The sequence below is a fragment of the Lontra canadensis genome, unplaced genomic scaffold (assembly GCF_010015895.1).
Source record: "Lontra canadensis isolate GAN:19392208 unplaced genomic scaffold, GSC_riverotter_1.0 scaffold38, whole genome shotgun sequence".
Taxonomy (NCBI): Eukaryota; Metazoa; Chordata; class Mammalia; order Carnivora; family Mustelidae; genus Lontra; species Lontra canadensis.
The window spans coordinates 14,039,993-14,053,724 of record NW_022631032.1 but is presented as its reverse complement, the minus strand read 5'-3'; the positions used below and the strand labels follow the sequence as shown (position 1 = coordinate 14,053,724).

The 13,732-nt window shown below is 35.6% G+C and overlaps 1 protein-coding gene across 1 annotated transcript in view; it reads left to right on the top strand.

The window, feature by feature from the left end:
• The window catches only part of LOC116874735 (serotransferrin-like), a 54,180-nt gene that overhangs the window by 35,170 nt on the left and 5,278 nt on the right, over positions 1–13,732 (top strand). Inside the window, 3 exon segments of the mRNA XM_032869670.1 lie at positions 2,638–2,720; positions 7,250–7,386; positions 8,547–8,601. Of these exon segments, the coding sequence (XP_032725561.1) occupies positions 2,638–2,720; positions 7,250–7,386; positions 8,547–8,601 (275 nt within the window).

Here is a 13,732-nt window from a genome sequence, read left to right as displayed (position 1 = left end):
TCTTTCTTAATTCTTTGTTCTGCCCACTGTTTTTTGGTTTTTTATTTTATTTTTTATTTTTTTAATTTTAATTTTAAAATTTTTTTAAAGATTTATTTATTTTAGAGAGCAAGAGAGAGCATGAGCGAGAGAGAGAAAACACCCATGCACAAGCCAGGAGAGGGGCAGAGGGAGAGGTGAGAGGAGGCTCTCCAGCAGACTTCTTGCTGAGCATGGACCCTGAGCTGGGACTGGTTCCCAGGACCCTGAGATCAGGATCTTAGCTAAAACCAAGAGTTGGGTGCTCAGTCCACTGAACCACCCAGGTGCTCTATATTTTATTTTATTTTATTTTTTAACAGTATGACTGATACAGTTGTATTGTTTTGTTTTTCTCCCTCATTTGTACACATAGTACCACCTGGTTGATTTGTGAGCCACATAGTATTCCATTATGTGGCTGCATCATTCAATTAAATTCTTGTTTAAGAACTCTGTTAACAAACATTTAGTTTGTTGTTACAATCTTTTGCTTTTACAATGTTGCAGTGGACATCTTAAAGAGTATACATGAGTATATTTCAAAAATACCAGTAAGGAAATCATGAGAAGAACGTTTTATGTACCTATTTAGCTCCAGAGTATGGATAGTGACTGCCAAGTCTATTGTAATGAATAAGTATTTGGTGAGTGGAAGAAAGGCTGGGGGCTCGTTGGAGGGGTAGGTGTATAGATGAATGAATGAGAATGGTTAAGAGACCTTTTCTCCTTCTCTGTGCCCCTTGCCCCTTTTCTGGTGCCTCCAGAATTAACATCGTAAACAAAGATAGACATTCTTCTAGATATCTTACAGATATTTATTGCTTTTTTTTTTTTTTTCAATAATGGTACTCTTTCTAGCCCAGTCCTTTTTAAACTCCCAAGATTTTACATTTTGAAAGGTCAGATTTGGGAGATCTTTAATTCTTGGGGGACTTGTGCCAGATTTTTTTAAGTGGGATATTCCTGGGCATACTTTAGACCCTTACTTTACAATGGAATAGCCATTGGCTGTGTGAGACATATTGAGCATCTGAAATGTGACTAGTCCAAATTGAGGGGTTCTGTAAATGTAAAGTGTACACCAGATCTTGAACTTGGGATGAAAAAGTAAAATATCAACAATTTCTTGATTTTTTTTTTCCTTGTTTAAAAGATACTTTAGATATGTTGGGTTAAATAACATATATTATTAAATTAACTTTGTATCTTTTTACTTTTTTCCTTTCCTTAAGTTTTCCTTGGAAAACTTAAAATCATATATGAAACTTGCATATTTTTACTGAAAATGTAGCGGTGCGTGGGTGGCTCAGTTGGTTAAGCAGCTGACTCTTGATTTCCACTCAGGTCATGATCTTAGGGTTATGAGATTGAGCCCTACATATGGCTTTCTGCTAGGCATGGAGACTGCTTAAGATTTTCTACCTTTCCCTCTGACCCCGCCCCCTGCCTACTCATGTGTGCTCTTTCTAAAAAAGAAAAAAGGAAATATAGAACATTCCTCCCTTCTTTATTACCTCCTCCCACCCACCCCCCTCATATGTTTTGGATGTAGTCTGTCTCTCTCAAGTTAGTAATGTGTCTAATATTGTGTCTTTTGAATTGCTTGTGGTGGTATAGTGGTGATTATGAAATGTTGTCCGTAGACTTTTATCAGTATTTTTTTTAAAGCTACCATACATCATATTTTTACCCATGAAAGACTGCACAGACTACATGATGGCTCATAATGAATCCAACTGTAATTATGTGAGATCAGTGCATGATACTGACTCCCTCCTGCTGAACAGTGGTTAAGGCTGGCTATGGATGAGGTAGAACATCTGAGGAATGTTCGTGGGCCTGATAATTGCACCAGGGTTATATCAGAGTCCTACTGAGCACAGCTACATCCACACTGAACCTGAGCTCAAGGCCTGAAATGAATAGCTCTTAGGTGGGTGCTTAATGAGTCAGCTCAGTATGGGCAGAACACCTCACTGTTTGAGTGATTGACACAAAATATTGACAGTTGGAACAAATAAACGGTGTGTCTATTTGGCAGATATTCAAAAGTTAAATTAGAGTGGACATGTAAAGGAATGTTTTGTTTTTACAAAGGTTGGGGATCCCCGTAATGGTAACATGCTATATAATAAAGTATAGATCTCCTGTCACATCATTTGGTTTGTGAATATTTACTGCTGTTTTCACATGTTTTTGTTTTTATTCATACTAATGTATTTCTCCAGGCTCAGGTGGACTACACTTCTATGACTCCCCCAGATAGGGTCATTTTCTCATATACCCTGGGAACATTTATCAAAATTGTAATTTTACATTTATTTGTAATTTTACATTGTGTTGATATTTCTGATTATATTATAAACCCTGTTGGAATAGGGATTATGTTTGTTTTTGCTCACTGTTAAATCCCCGGAGCCTCTACTAATGATTTATAAATACAGGATGCTTTGTGAACATTTGTTTGATTCATTAATTAATTATGGTGAACATTTTTTTGATTCATTAATAAAAATGGATGCTGTTCTGGTACCTGAAATCTCATATGAGAAGTTTATGTTGTGAATGTGAGCCAGGACCAAAACACTGATTTAATGTTATTGCTGCCATCCTTAGGCCACTAGCCTGACCTTGATTGATCTCCCAGGCCATGAGAGCTTGAGACTTCAGTTCTTAGAGCGTTTTAAAGCTTCAGCCAGGTAAGTAGGATTTGGAGTGAATTTGCCTGAATCTCTTACCAGTGCCACCCATACTTGCACTGGTGGGGAAAAGAGCATGGACCCTGGAGTCAACCATTTCTGGGTTGCAAGCCCACCTGTACTATGATTTTATGAAGATTTTATGAGATAATGTTTGAAAGTATTTTTTTTTTTTAAGATTTTATTTATTTGACAGAGATCACAAGTAGAGAGAGAGGAGGAAGCAGGCTCCCTACCTAGCAGAGAGCCCGATGTGGGACTCGATCCCAGGACCCTGAGATCATGACCTGAGCTGAAGGCAGAGGCTTAACCCACTGAGCCACCCAGGCAGCCCTGAAAGTATTTCTTAAGAGTGTTCAGAAAGTGTTAACCCTCACCATATTAGTAAATTTTTCATTTACTTTGAGGACAAATTTTAATGTGTGGAACTATTAAAATCTGAAAAATGAATTGGAAGGCTAGGTGAAATCCTAGAAGTTATTTAAATTCAACATTATATATTTCTGTTCTTAAATTACCTAAATTTAGTGTCTCAAAAGTAGAGAACAAATTTTTATATTTCTTTTACTATTGTCCTAATGTTACTCTTAAAATTCTTGTGCTGCAGTTGAAGATACTTGTTTCTTATTTTGTCTCTAACACTGATTAAGAACTTAAGAGGAAAATCAATATACCACATTTCATTGATATTAACATATTTTAATATCTGTGAAATTTGAATGCTAGTTATAGTTGTTTGTGTCATAGTATAATTGGTAGTATTTTCCCTTTCTTAGTTGTACTTGAAATAATAATGTGTCTTTTAATTGGTGGAATCTTAGGTTTGATGGAATGAGGCAGTTGTTTCTTTCCTTATTTTTGAAGATGTCTTGACTTTTATTTTGTTGTTGCTTCCTTGCCCACAAGATGGTGGTGATGAGCAATCTGTCTGTTCTGCAAATTAAAAAAAAAAAAAAAAAAAGACTATTTTTTAGAGCAGCTTTAGGTTCACAGCAAGATTGAGCAACAGGTCCAAAGACTTCCTATTTACTCTGCTCTCCACACACATGCATAGCCTTCCCTGTTATAAGCATCCTTCTCCAGAGTGGTTCGTTTGTTACAACTGGTGAACTCCTACACCGACACATCGTAATCATTCTGAGTCTGTGTTTTACATTAGTATTCACTCTTGGTGTTGTATATTTCTACACATTTGAACAAATGTATAATGACGTATTCACCATTTATAGTTTCATACAGAGTATTTTCACTGCCCTAAAAATCCTCTGCATTCTGCTAATTCATCCCTCTGTTCCCTAATTCCTGACAGCTACTTAAATCTTTTGATGGTCCCCACATGGTACTTTTTTTCAGAATATCATGTATTTAGAATCATACAGTAGGTAGCCTTTCAGGTTGGCTTCTTTTACTTACTAATATGCATTCGAGTTACTTCCATGTTTTTTCATTGTTCAATAGCTCATTTCTTTTTAGTGCTGGATAATATGTCATTGTCTGGAGGTACCACAGTTTATTTGTCCATTCACCTATTAAGGACTTCTTGGTTGCTTCCAAGTTTTGGCAATTCTGAATAAAGCTGCTGTAAACTTCCGTGTGCAGGTTTTTGTGTGGACATAAGTTTTTGGGTGAATATCAAGGACTGCAGTTGAGGAGCCATATGGTAAGAAATATGTTTAGTTTTGTGAGAAATTGCCAAACTGTCTTCCAAAGTAGCTATACCATTTTGCACTCCCACCAGCAATGTATGAGAGTTCCTCACACTCCAGTGGATGAGAATTGCTCTGCATCCTCCCCGGCATTTAATGTTGTCAGAGTTCTTGATTTCAGCCGTTATAGTAGATCCATAGTGATATGTAACTGCTTTAAGTTGCATTTCCCTGATGACATTGATAGGTTGTGGATCATCTCTTCATATACTTATTTGCTGTCTATAGTTTGGCGAGGTGTCTAAAGATCTTTGACCCATTTTTTAATTGGGTTGTTTTCTATTGTTGAGTTTTAAGAGTTCCTTGTATATTTTGGATAAAGTTCTTTATCAGAAATATGTTTTGCAAATATTTCCTCCCAGTCTTTGATTCATCTTCATTCTTTTGATGGTGACTTCTGTAGAGCAGAAATTTTTATCTTTAATAAAGTTCAGTTTATACTCTTTTTTTCCCATGAGTTATGCCTTTAGTGTTGTATCTAAAAAATCATTGCCAGACCCAAGATGTCTAGATATTCTCCTGTGTTCTCTCTCAGGAGTTTTATGATTTTGTGGTTTACATTTAGATATGTGATCCATTTTGAGTTAATTCTTGTGAAAAGGATATGGCCTGTATCATCTGTTCATTGTATGTATTCATTTTTTTACACATGGATGTTTTGCTGTCCCAGCATTGTTTGAAAAGATATCTTGTTCTGTTGTACAGATCTTACTCAACGATGAGGTTACATTCTAATAAACCTATAGTGAGTTGAAAATATCTCCAGTTGAAAATGCATTTAATATACCTACTGAATGTCATAGCTTAGCCTAGCCTACCTTAAATGTGTTCAGAACCTTAACACTGGCCTATGGTTGGGCAAAATCATCTAACACAAAGTCTGTTTTATAATAAAGTGTTGAATAGATCCATGTAACTTGTTGCATACTATACTAAAAGTAAAAATCAGAATGGTTGTGTGTATTAGTTGTTTACCCTCTTGATCCAGTGCCTGACTGGAAATGGTGGCTCAGGGCCAGTATCATGAGATTGTACTCCATATTGCTAGCCCAGGAAAAGATTAAAATTCAAAATCTGAAATATGGTTTCTGTTGAATGTGTATTGCTTTTGCACCATTATAAGGTAAGAAGTTTTAAGTTGAACTATTTTAAGTCGGAGACCATAGTAGGGGTCTCTTTCTGGACTTTATTCTGTTCTACTGATCTCTACTGATCAGGACCATGCTTTCTTGATTACTAAAGCTTCATAGTAAGTCGAGCAGTTGTCAGTCCTCCAGCTTTGCTCTTCAGTATTGTGTTGGCTATTCTGGGTCCTTTGCCTCTCCATATAAATTACAGAATCAATCTGTCAACATCCGCAGTAAGTTACTAAGGTTTTGATTGGATTTCATTGGAATCTATAGATCAAGTTGAGAAGAACTGACATTTTGAAACTGTTTAGTCTTCCTATCTGTGATGGTGGAATATCTCTGTTTATCTAGTTCTGCTTTGATTTTGTTGATCAGTTTTGTAGTTTCCTCATATAGATCTTGTACATATTTTATTATATTTATACCAAAGTTTCATTTTTGGGGGGATGATAATATAAATGGTATTGTGTTTCTAATATTTTGTTGTTGTGGGTGCTGTTTTTTACTGCTATAGGATATGAAAGCCTCTCTCAAGAATGGGTTCATATTTCCTTCTGTTGGGGGCCCTTGGAGTTCATCGAATCTGGCCCCATTTTTATATAAATCTTCATCTTACGTCGTGAAAGAGTATAAATTCATACCCCCGACCCCCAATCTGTGTGGCACAGGAGGCCTGGTATTTAAGTTCTTTTGCATTATTTTCCGACACCTCCCTCCACTAGACAGGTTTTAAGTTGTAGACTTTGTGCAGAGGGTTCAGTTCCAGCTCCCAGACTGCATGTTGGCCATTGCTTGTTTCCAGCTACTCCTGAGCATTCAAACCCTGGTCCCTACAGTCTGTTATCTGTTCTTTCTCCTGAACTGCTTTGCTTTAGCTTTGATACCTCTTTACTTGCGCCACATGAGGATTCTCACTGTTGCTGCCTTAGGTTGGGCCCTACCAGATCACTGTGCTTCTAGTTTGGTTACCCTCTTAGATTTATCTGTCTTCCATGAAACACCAATATTCTTTGTAATTGAAAGGCACAAACTCTGGAGGTCAGTGTCATTCCCCTTTGCTGCTTGGCCTGGTTTCCTCCCTGTGTACCAGCCTACCTTGAGCTCTGTAGGCCACGCTGTTCCACTCCTTTGTGCTCTGCACAAACTACTTTCCAGGGAGTCTGTGTCCCAATTTTTTTGTCTGGCTAAAATTCAGCCCAGCTGTTGACACCCTCCATTAAGTCATCTTGACCTATTCTCATGTAAACGGTCTTCTTGTTTGTTCCCGTTGGTGCATAGGTATGTTTTAGCATTTTATGACACAGTTTTGTATATGATGATTTCCTGGTCTTTGGGGGCAGGCATGATTTCCTTTTTTATCTTTTTGGATTATTCATTGATAATACGGTAACACTCAGTAGTCCTTTGTTTTTTGTTGTTCTTGCATTTTTATAAAACTTGATAAAAATTATTTCAAACTGTACAGTCACCAGAAGTACATAGTTAACCAAAAATGCACACACTTGGCATCTCCTCAGTAGTCCTTTGTTAAATGAGTATTTGTATGGTGTGATTATGTATGTGCACAGTTGCATTTGAGCCTGCTATGTGTTACTAATTAGGATTGAATTGGATGAAATTAAGGATATAACTTTTCAGTATAATGCTGCACTCCTGCATGCTTACATGCTGGTTTTTCTTTCTCCTCCTCCAGGGCTGTTGTGTTTGTTGTGGACAGTGCAGCCTTCCAGCGAGAGGTGAAAGATGTAGCAGAGTTTCTGTATCAAGTCCTCATCGACAGTATGAGTCTGAAGAACACACCATCATTCTTAATCGCCTGCAATAAGCAAGGTGCCATCATGTTTTCCAGCAATAATAATTGAGATTTTTCTGGGATTGCTACTAAGAGCTAATGCATTTGTTATTATTGAGGATGAGAGATGATTGTTAAGGAACTATGAAGGATTTTAAATCTAAAAATTGTTTATATACCTGCATTTTTATTAGTTTTTTTTTTAATTTTTTATTAATTTTGTTAGTTTTACCAGTCTGTTTTAAGGAGTGTCTATTACCAGTTTTTCTTTGATATAGTGTTTTACATTTCACAAAATTATAAATCATTTTACTTTATTTACCAAGTTAAGTTTGTCCAGATTCACAGTATGTCCTATCACACACAATTGTGGAGGGCCAGGGGACCATCTATCTTTTCAGACAAATTTACCTTCTAGCACATTTTATCAAGGAGGGTTTGCACAAGTTGTGTTTTCTTTAACCTCATAACCATTAAACATTTTCTATCACACCCAGTAATCTGAGGCTTCAGTTTCATTATCTCTAACATAAGATAAACTAGTTGATTTTATAGTGTTCTTTCAGATTAAAATTCTGATTCTACAGAGAGCCTTTTGCATTTTTCGGAAGTGATCAGGTAGGAATAACCCTAACAATGCCTAATCAGGAAGTGGTGTTAGGATCATTACCTGGCCTCTCCGTTTCTTCTCTTTGGTATAGGAGAGAAAGTGATATTTATTTGGCTTTTGCTGGGTGCCAAACCAGCAAAGAGGGTGTTCCTCTCTTACCAAGGGGCAATTAAGTGACTTACTATCTTAGTATCAGCTGGAAATGTGCTTAGTTTACTTTTATATGACAAGTAGGATGTTTCTGTTTACAATCAAAAAGCTGGTAGGTTTTCTCTCTGATACACTGGCTGGACTTAAATATATTTTGATTTAAAAGGTCTGTAAGATGTAGAAACTTTCATGAACTAGTCAATTTTAGGGATATGAGCTTAATATATTTGTAAGCATTATTATAGGAAAACCCATACCTGAAAATTAGAAAGCTTATTTTAGTAGTTAAGCTACTAATGGTAAAAAGCTCTTTAGGAAAAAAAAAAGGGGGGGGAAAGAAACTTATTGGTTTAAATTGGAATTTTCCATATGTGCAAGAGGTCTTGGGAAAAGACCCTTTCTGGTTTAAACTATAACAATGTCTTTATTTCTTTACAGACATTACAATGGCAAAATCCTCAAAGTTAATTCAGCAGCAGCTTGAGAAAGAACTGTGAGTATGAATAAGTCATATTGATTAATGTAGATTTTAACACTTAGGAAATTTGAATATATTGCTTAAGGTCTTTGGTTGTATATAATTATCATAGCCCAAAGAATAGTGTGACATATATTTATTAAGTAATTGACAAAATTAATGGAATTCTAAAAAGCATCAATGGGATGTTTATGGATACTTTAAAAATTCATGGAAAGAAAATCTCAGGTTTATTGAGACCGTAAGCTCAGTTTATTTTCCCACTGTTTCTAGTTCATTTATAGTAGATATGAAAGGTTTTAGAAACTAAAAAATTTGAAAGCCATGAAGGTGCCTGGGTGGCTCAGTTGGTTAAGCGACTGCCTTTGGCTTGGGTTATGATCCCAGAGTCCCAGGATTGAGTCCCGCATCGGGATCCCAGCTCCATGGGGAGTCTGCTTCTCCCTCTGACCTTCTCCCCTCTCATGTTCTCTCTCTCTCTCTCTTTCTCAAATGAATAAATAAAATGTTTAAAAAATTAAAAAAAATAATAAAAATTAAAAAAAAATTGAAAGCCATGGAAATTTTTGTTGACAAAATAAGGAAGGAATGTTTTAAAAGAATTTAAAAATCTATTATACTATTTTATAGCTTATTTTATTATTTTCTAGCTACATTGCAATATCATTTAGCTTATTTTAGTGTTTAAAAATTTGTAAAGTGAGCTAACTTTTTGAATTTCAAGAAATCTACTAGCATGTCTATACTCTCCCAGTTTGTAAGAGCTACAGCTTGCTTACCCAGGAGCTACCATCAATATTATATGAAGCAAGTAATTTTTTCTTGCTGCTGTTGTGTAGACTTTTTAATTTACGAAAAGAACCTAATGAGGAAAAATTGTGTAAATTCAACTTTGAGGGGGACCTGGGTGCTCAGTCAGTTAAGTGTCTGCCTTTGGAGTAGGTCATGATCCCGGGGTCCTGGGATAGAGTCCTATATCAGGCTCCCTGCTCGCCGGGGAGCCTGCTTCTCCCTCTGCCCTGCCCCCTGCTCATGCACTCTCTCTCAAATAAATAAAATCTTTAAAAAAAAAAAAATTCAACTTCGAGCACATTTTTTTCCCCACCAGGATTTACTTACTCATTTATACATTTAACATCTAGTATATGGCAAGCCCTGCTTTCAGGATGTGGCTGTAGGGGGAACTGTGATGTGGTTCCTGTACTCAGGAGCTGAGGGTTGACAAACTCCTGCTCAGGGTGTGCAAACAAGAAATAGTTTTACATATTTAAAGGGCAGGTTAAAAAAATAGGAAAAGTAGAATAATATGTGACAGAAACTAAATGTCACCCACAAGCCCAAAACATTTAATTTATGGTTTTTTACAGAAAAATTTTATCAGACCTGGTCTGTCATTTTCTGTGGTTTTTTTTTTCTTTTAACTGAGAATGATATATTAAATTCCATATGCTTTAAACTTTTTAATATATGAATAGAAGAGTAAAGTTAGCGGTTCAGTCAGATTTATCAAAGACCTCCTGCTTTCAAGTTGAATATCAAACAAGATTTTTTTAAACCCCTTTATGGGGGGCAGTTGATATGTAAAAAGCTGTGCATATTTAATGTGTACAACTCCATGCATTTGGGGATAAGTATCCACCTTTGAAGCCATCACCACCATCGAGGCCCTAAAAATACCATTATTTTGTAGTTTCCTCCTGCTCTCTTTATTGTTTGTGTTTGTGTGAGGGTGAGTGAAAGAAAGAGAGTGTTTCATGAGAATACTTAAGATCTATAGTATTGGCAGATTTTAAGTATATAGTGCAGTATTGTTAGCTATACACACTATGCTATATAGATCTCTAGTACATACTTATTTGCATAAGTGAACCTTTTTTTAAAAAAAGATTTTATTTATTTGAGAGAGAGAGTGGGGGGAGGGACAGAGGGAGAGGAAGTAGAGAGCCTACTTCCCTCCCTCCACGAGCAGAGAGCCCAACATGGGCTGGGATCATGCCCTTAGCCGAAGCCAGATGCTTAACTGACTGAGCCACCCAGACACCCCTGTATAACTGAAACTTTATAACTTTTGACCTAATAACCAAAGGCTCCCCATTTCTCCCTCTCCCCCACTCCAGTAACCACCATTCTACTCTACTTCTATGTGTTTGTTTTAGATTCCATATGTGTGATTATATATTATTTGTCTTAATTGGGTTTGTTATATCACTTAGCATAATAGGTTCATCCATGTTGTTGTAAATAGTAGGATTTCCTCCTTTTTCAGGGCTAAATAATATTCATTGCATGTATGTTCTACATTTTCTTCATCCATTCGTCCTTTGATGGACATTTAGGTTGCTTCCATATATTGCCTCTTGTAGTAATGCTCCAATGAACATGAGAGTGCAAGTACCCCTTCAAGAACCTGATTTTAATTCCTTTAGATAAATACCCAGAAATGGAATTGCTGGATCATATGGTAGTTTTATTTGTAATTTTTTGAGGAATCTTCATGCTGTTTTCCATAGTGGCTGTATCAGTTTACATTCCCACCAACAGTGTACCAGGATTGCCTTTTGTCTGCATCTCTACAACTTAACTTGTTTGTTTTGTTTTAATGTTAGTCACTATCTCAGGTGTGAGGGTATATCTCACGGTGCTTCTGATTTGCATTTCCCTAATGATTAGTTACGTTGTGTACCTTTTCATGTACTTATTGGCATTTGTGTCCTCTTTGGAGAAACATCTGTTCAGAAATGCCTATCCTTTGTCAATTTTTCAGTTGGATTATTTGTTGTTTTTTTTTTTTGTTAGTGACTTGTAGGAGTTTCTTATATATTTTGGATATTAACTCTTACCAGATATATGGTTTACAGGTATTCTCCAATTCCAGGTTATCCTTTTATTTTACAGATTGTTTCTTTTGCTTTGCAGAAGTTATTTAAATCAGCAGTCACATTTATGTTTCCTTCTGTTGCGTATGCTTTTGGTGTCATATCCAAAAACTCATTGCCACAGCCAGGGTCACTGAGATTTTCCTTTGTGTTTCCTTCTTGGGTTTTTATGGCTTAAGGTCTTATGTGTAAGTCTTTAATCCATTTTGAGTTGATTTTTGTGTACAGTATAAGCTAAAGGTCCAATTTTATTCTTTTGCTTATTGATAATCCAGTTTTCCTAGGACCATTTATTAAAAAGACTATCCTTTACCCATTGTATATTCTTGTCAGCCTTATCAAAGTTAATTGACTGTATGTGTGGGTTTATTTTTGGCCCCTCTACTATATTCTACTGGTCTGTGTATCTTCTTCTATCAGTATCATACTGTTTTGATTACTATAGCTTTGTTATATAATTTTAGTATATGTGCTGCCGAAGCGAGCACTGTTATATAATTTGAAACCTGCAGGTGTGATGCTTCCATCTTTTTTGTTTTTACTCAAGATTACTTTTACTATTATGGGTCTTTTTGTGGTTCCATATGAATTCTATCATTGTTTCTTCTATTTCTGCAAAAAATTATTCCATTGGAATATTGATATTGCATTGCATCTGTAGAGGGCTTTGCATCATACAGACATTTTAACAGTATTTAATTATTCTAATTGAGGAACAAGAATATCTTTTCCTTTATTCTGTCTTCAGTTTCTTTCACAGATGTCTTATAGTTTTCAGTATATAGATCATTTGCCTACTTTAGGGTTTACATTTACACTTAAGCATTTTATTTTTGATGCTTTGTAAACAGGATTGGTAATTCCTAATTTCTCTGATAGATCATTAGTAGGGTATAGAAACATAACTGATTTTTGTATGTTGATTTTGTATCCTGCAACTTTACTAAATTTTTTAGTAGTTCTGTTTCTTTGGTGGTGATTTAGGGATTTATATATATAAGATTAAGTCATCTGTGAACAGAGATAATCTTCTTTTTGATTTTCATGCTTTTTATTTCTTTCTTTGCCTAATTGCTTTCTCTAGGTCTTACAGTGCTATGCTGAATACACGTGATAAGAGTGGGCATCCTTGTTTTGATCTTAGAGGAAAAGCTTTCAGCTTTTCACTGTTGAATATGCTATTTTCTGTGGGCTTGTCATATATGACCTTTATTATTTTGAGCTATATTCCTTCTGTGCCTATTTTGTTGCATTTTAATCATGAAAGGATGTTGATTTTTGTCAAGTGATTTTTCTTTATTGAGATGATTGTATCATTTTTATCCTTCATCCTGTTAACGTGATGTATTACCTCTATTGGTTTGTATATGTTGAACTGTCTTTCCATCTTGAGTAAATCCCATTTGATCATAGTGTACAATTCATTTAATATTTGTACTGTTGAATTTGGTTTGCCAGTATTTTGTTGAGGATTTTTGTACCTATGTTCATTAGGTATTTTGGCCTATACTTTTCTTTTAGTATCCTTATCTGGCTTGGCTATCAGGGTAAGGCTAGCTAAAACGAGTTTGGAAGTGTTACCTCCTCTTTAATTAGGAAGAGTTTGAGAAGAATTGGTGTTGATTCTTATTTAAATGTTGGTAGAATTCACCAGTGAGCCATCACATCTTCACCTGTTCTTTGCTGGTCATTTTTGATTACTGATTCAGTTTCCTTCCTCATTATTGGTCTGTTCAGATTTTCTGTTTTTCAAGATTCAGTTTTGGTATGTTGTGTGTTTCTAGGAATTTATCCATTTCTTCTAGGTTGTCTAATTTGTTAATAGACTCTTATCCTTTGTATGTCTGTTGTATAAGTTACCCCTTTCATTTCTGATTTTATTAATTTTAGTCTTCTCCTTGCTAAAGGTTTATCAATTTTATCTTTCAAAAAACTCCTCTTAGTTTCATTGACATTTTCTATTGTTTTCTAGTCTGTATTTCATTTGTTTCTGCTCTGATGTTTATTTTTTCCATCCTTCTGCTAGCTTCGGGGTTAGTTTTTTCTTTTTCTAGTTTCTGGAGGTGTCAACTTAGATTGTTTATCTGAGATCTTTCTTTTTTCCTAGACTAGATATTTATTGCTATAAACTTCCTCTTAGAACTGCTTTTTGCTGCATCCTGTAAGTTTTGGTGTGTTGGGTTTCCATTTTAATTTGTTTCAGTATTTTTTTATTTGCCTTTGGATTCTTCCTTGACCTTTTAGTTGTTCAGAAATGTGTTATTAATTCC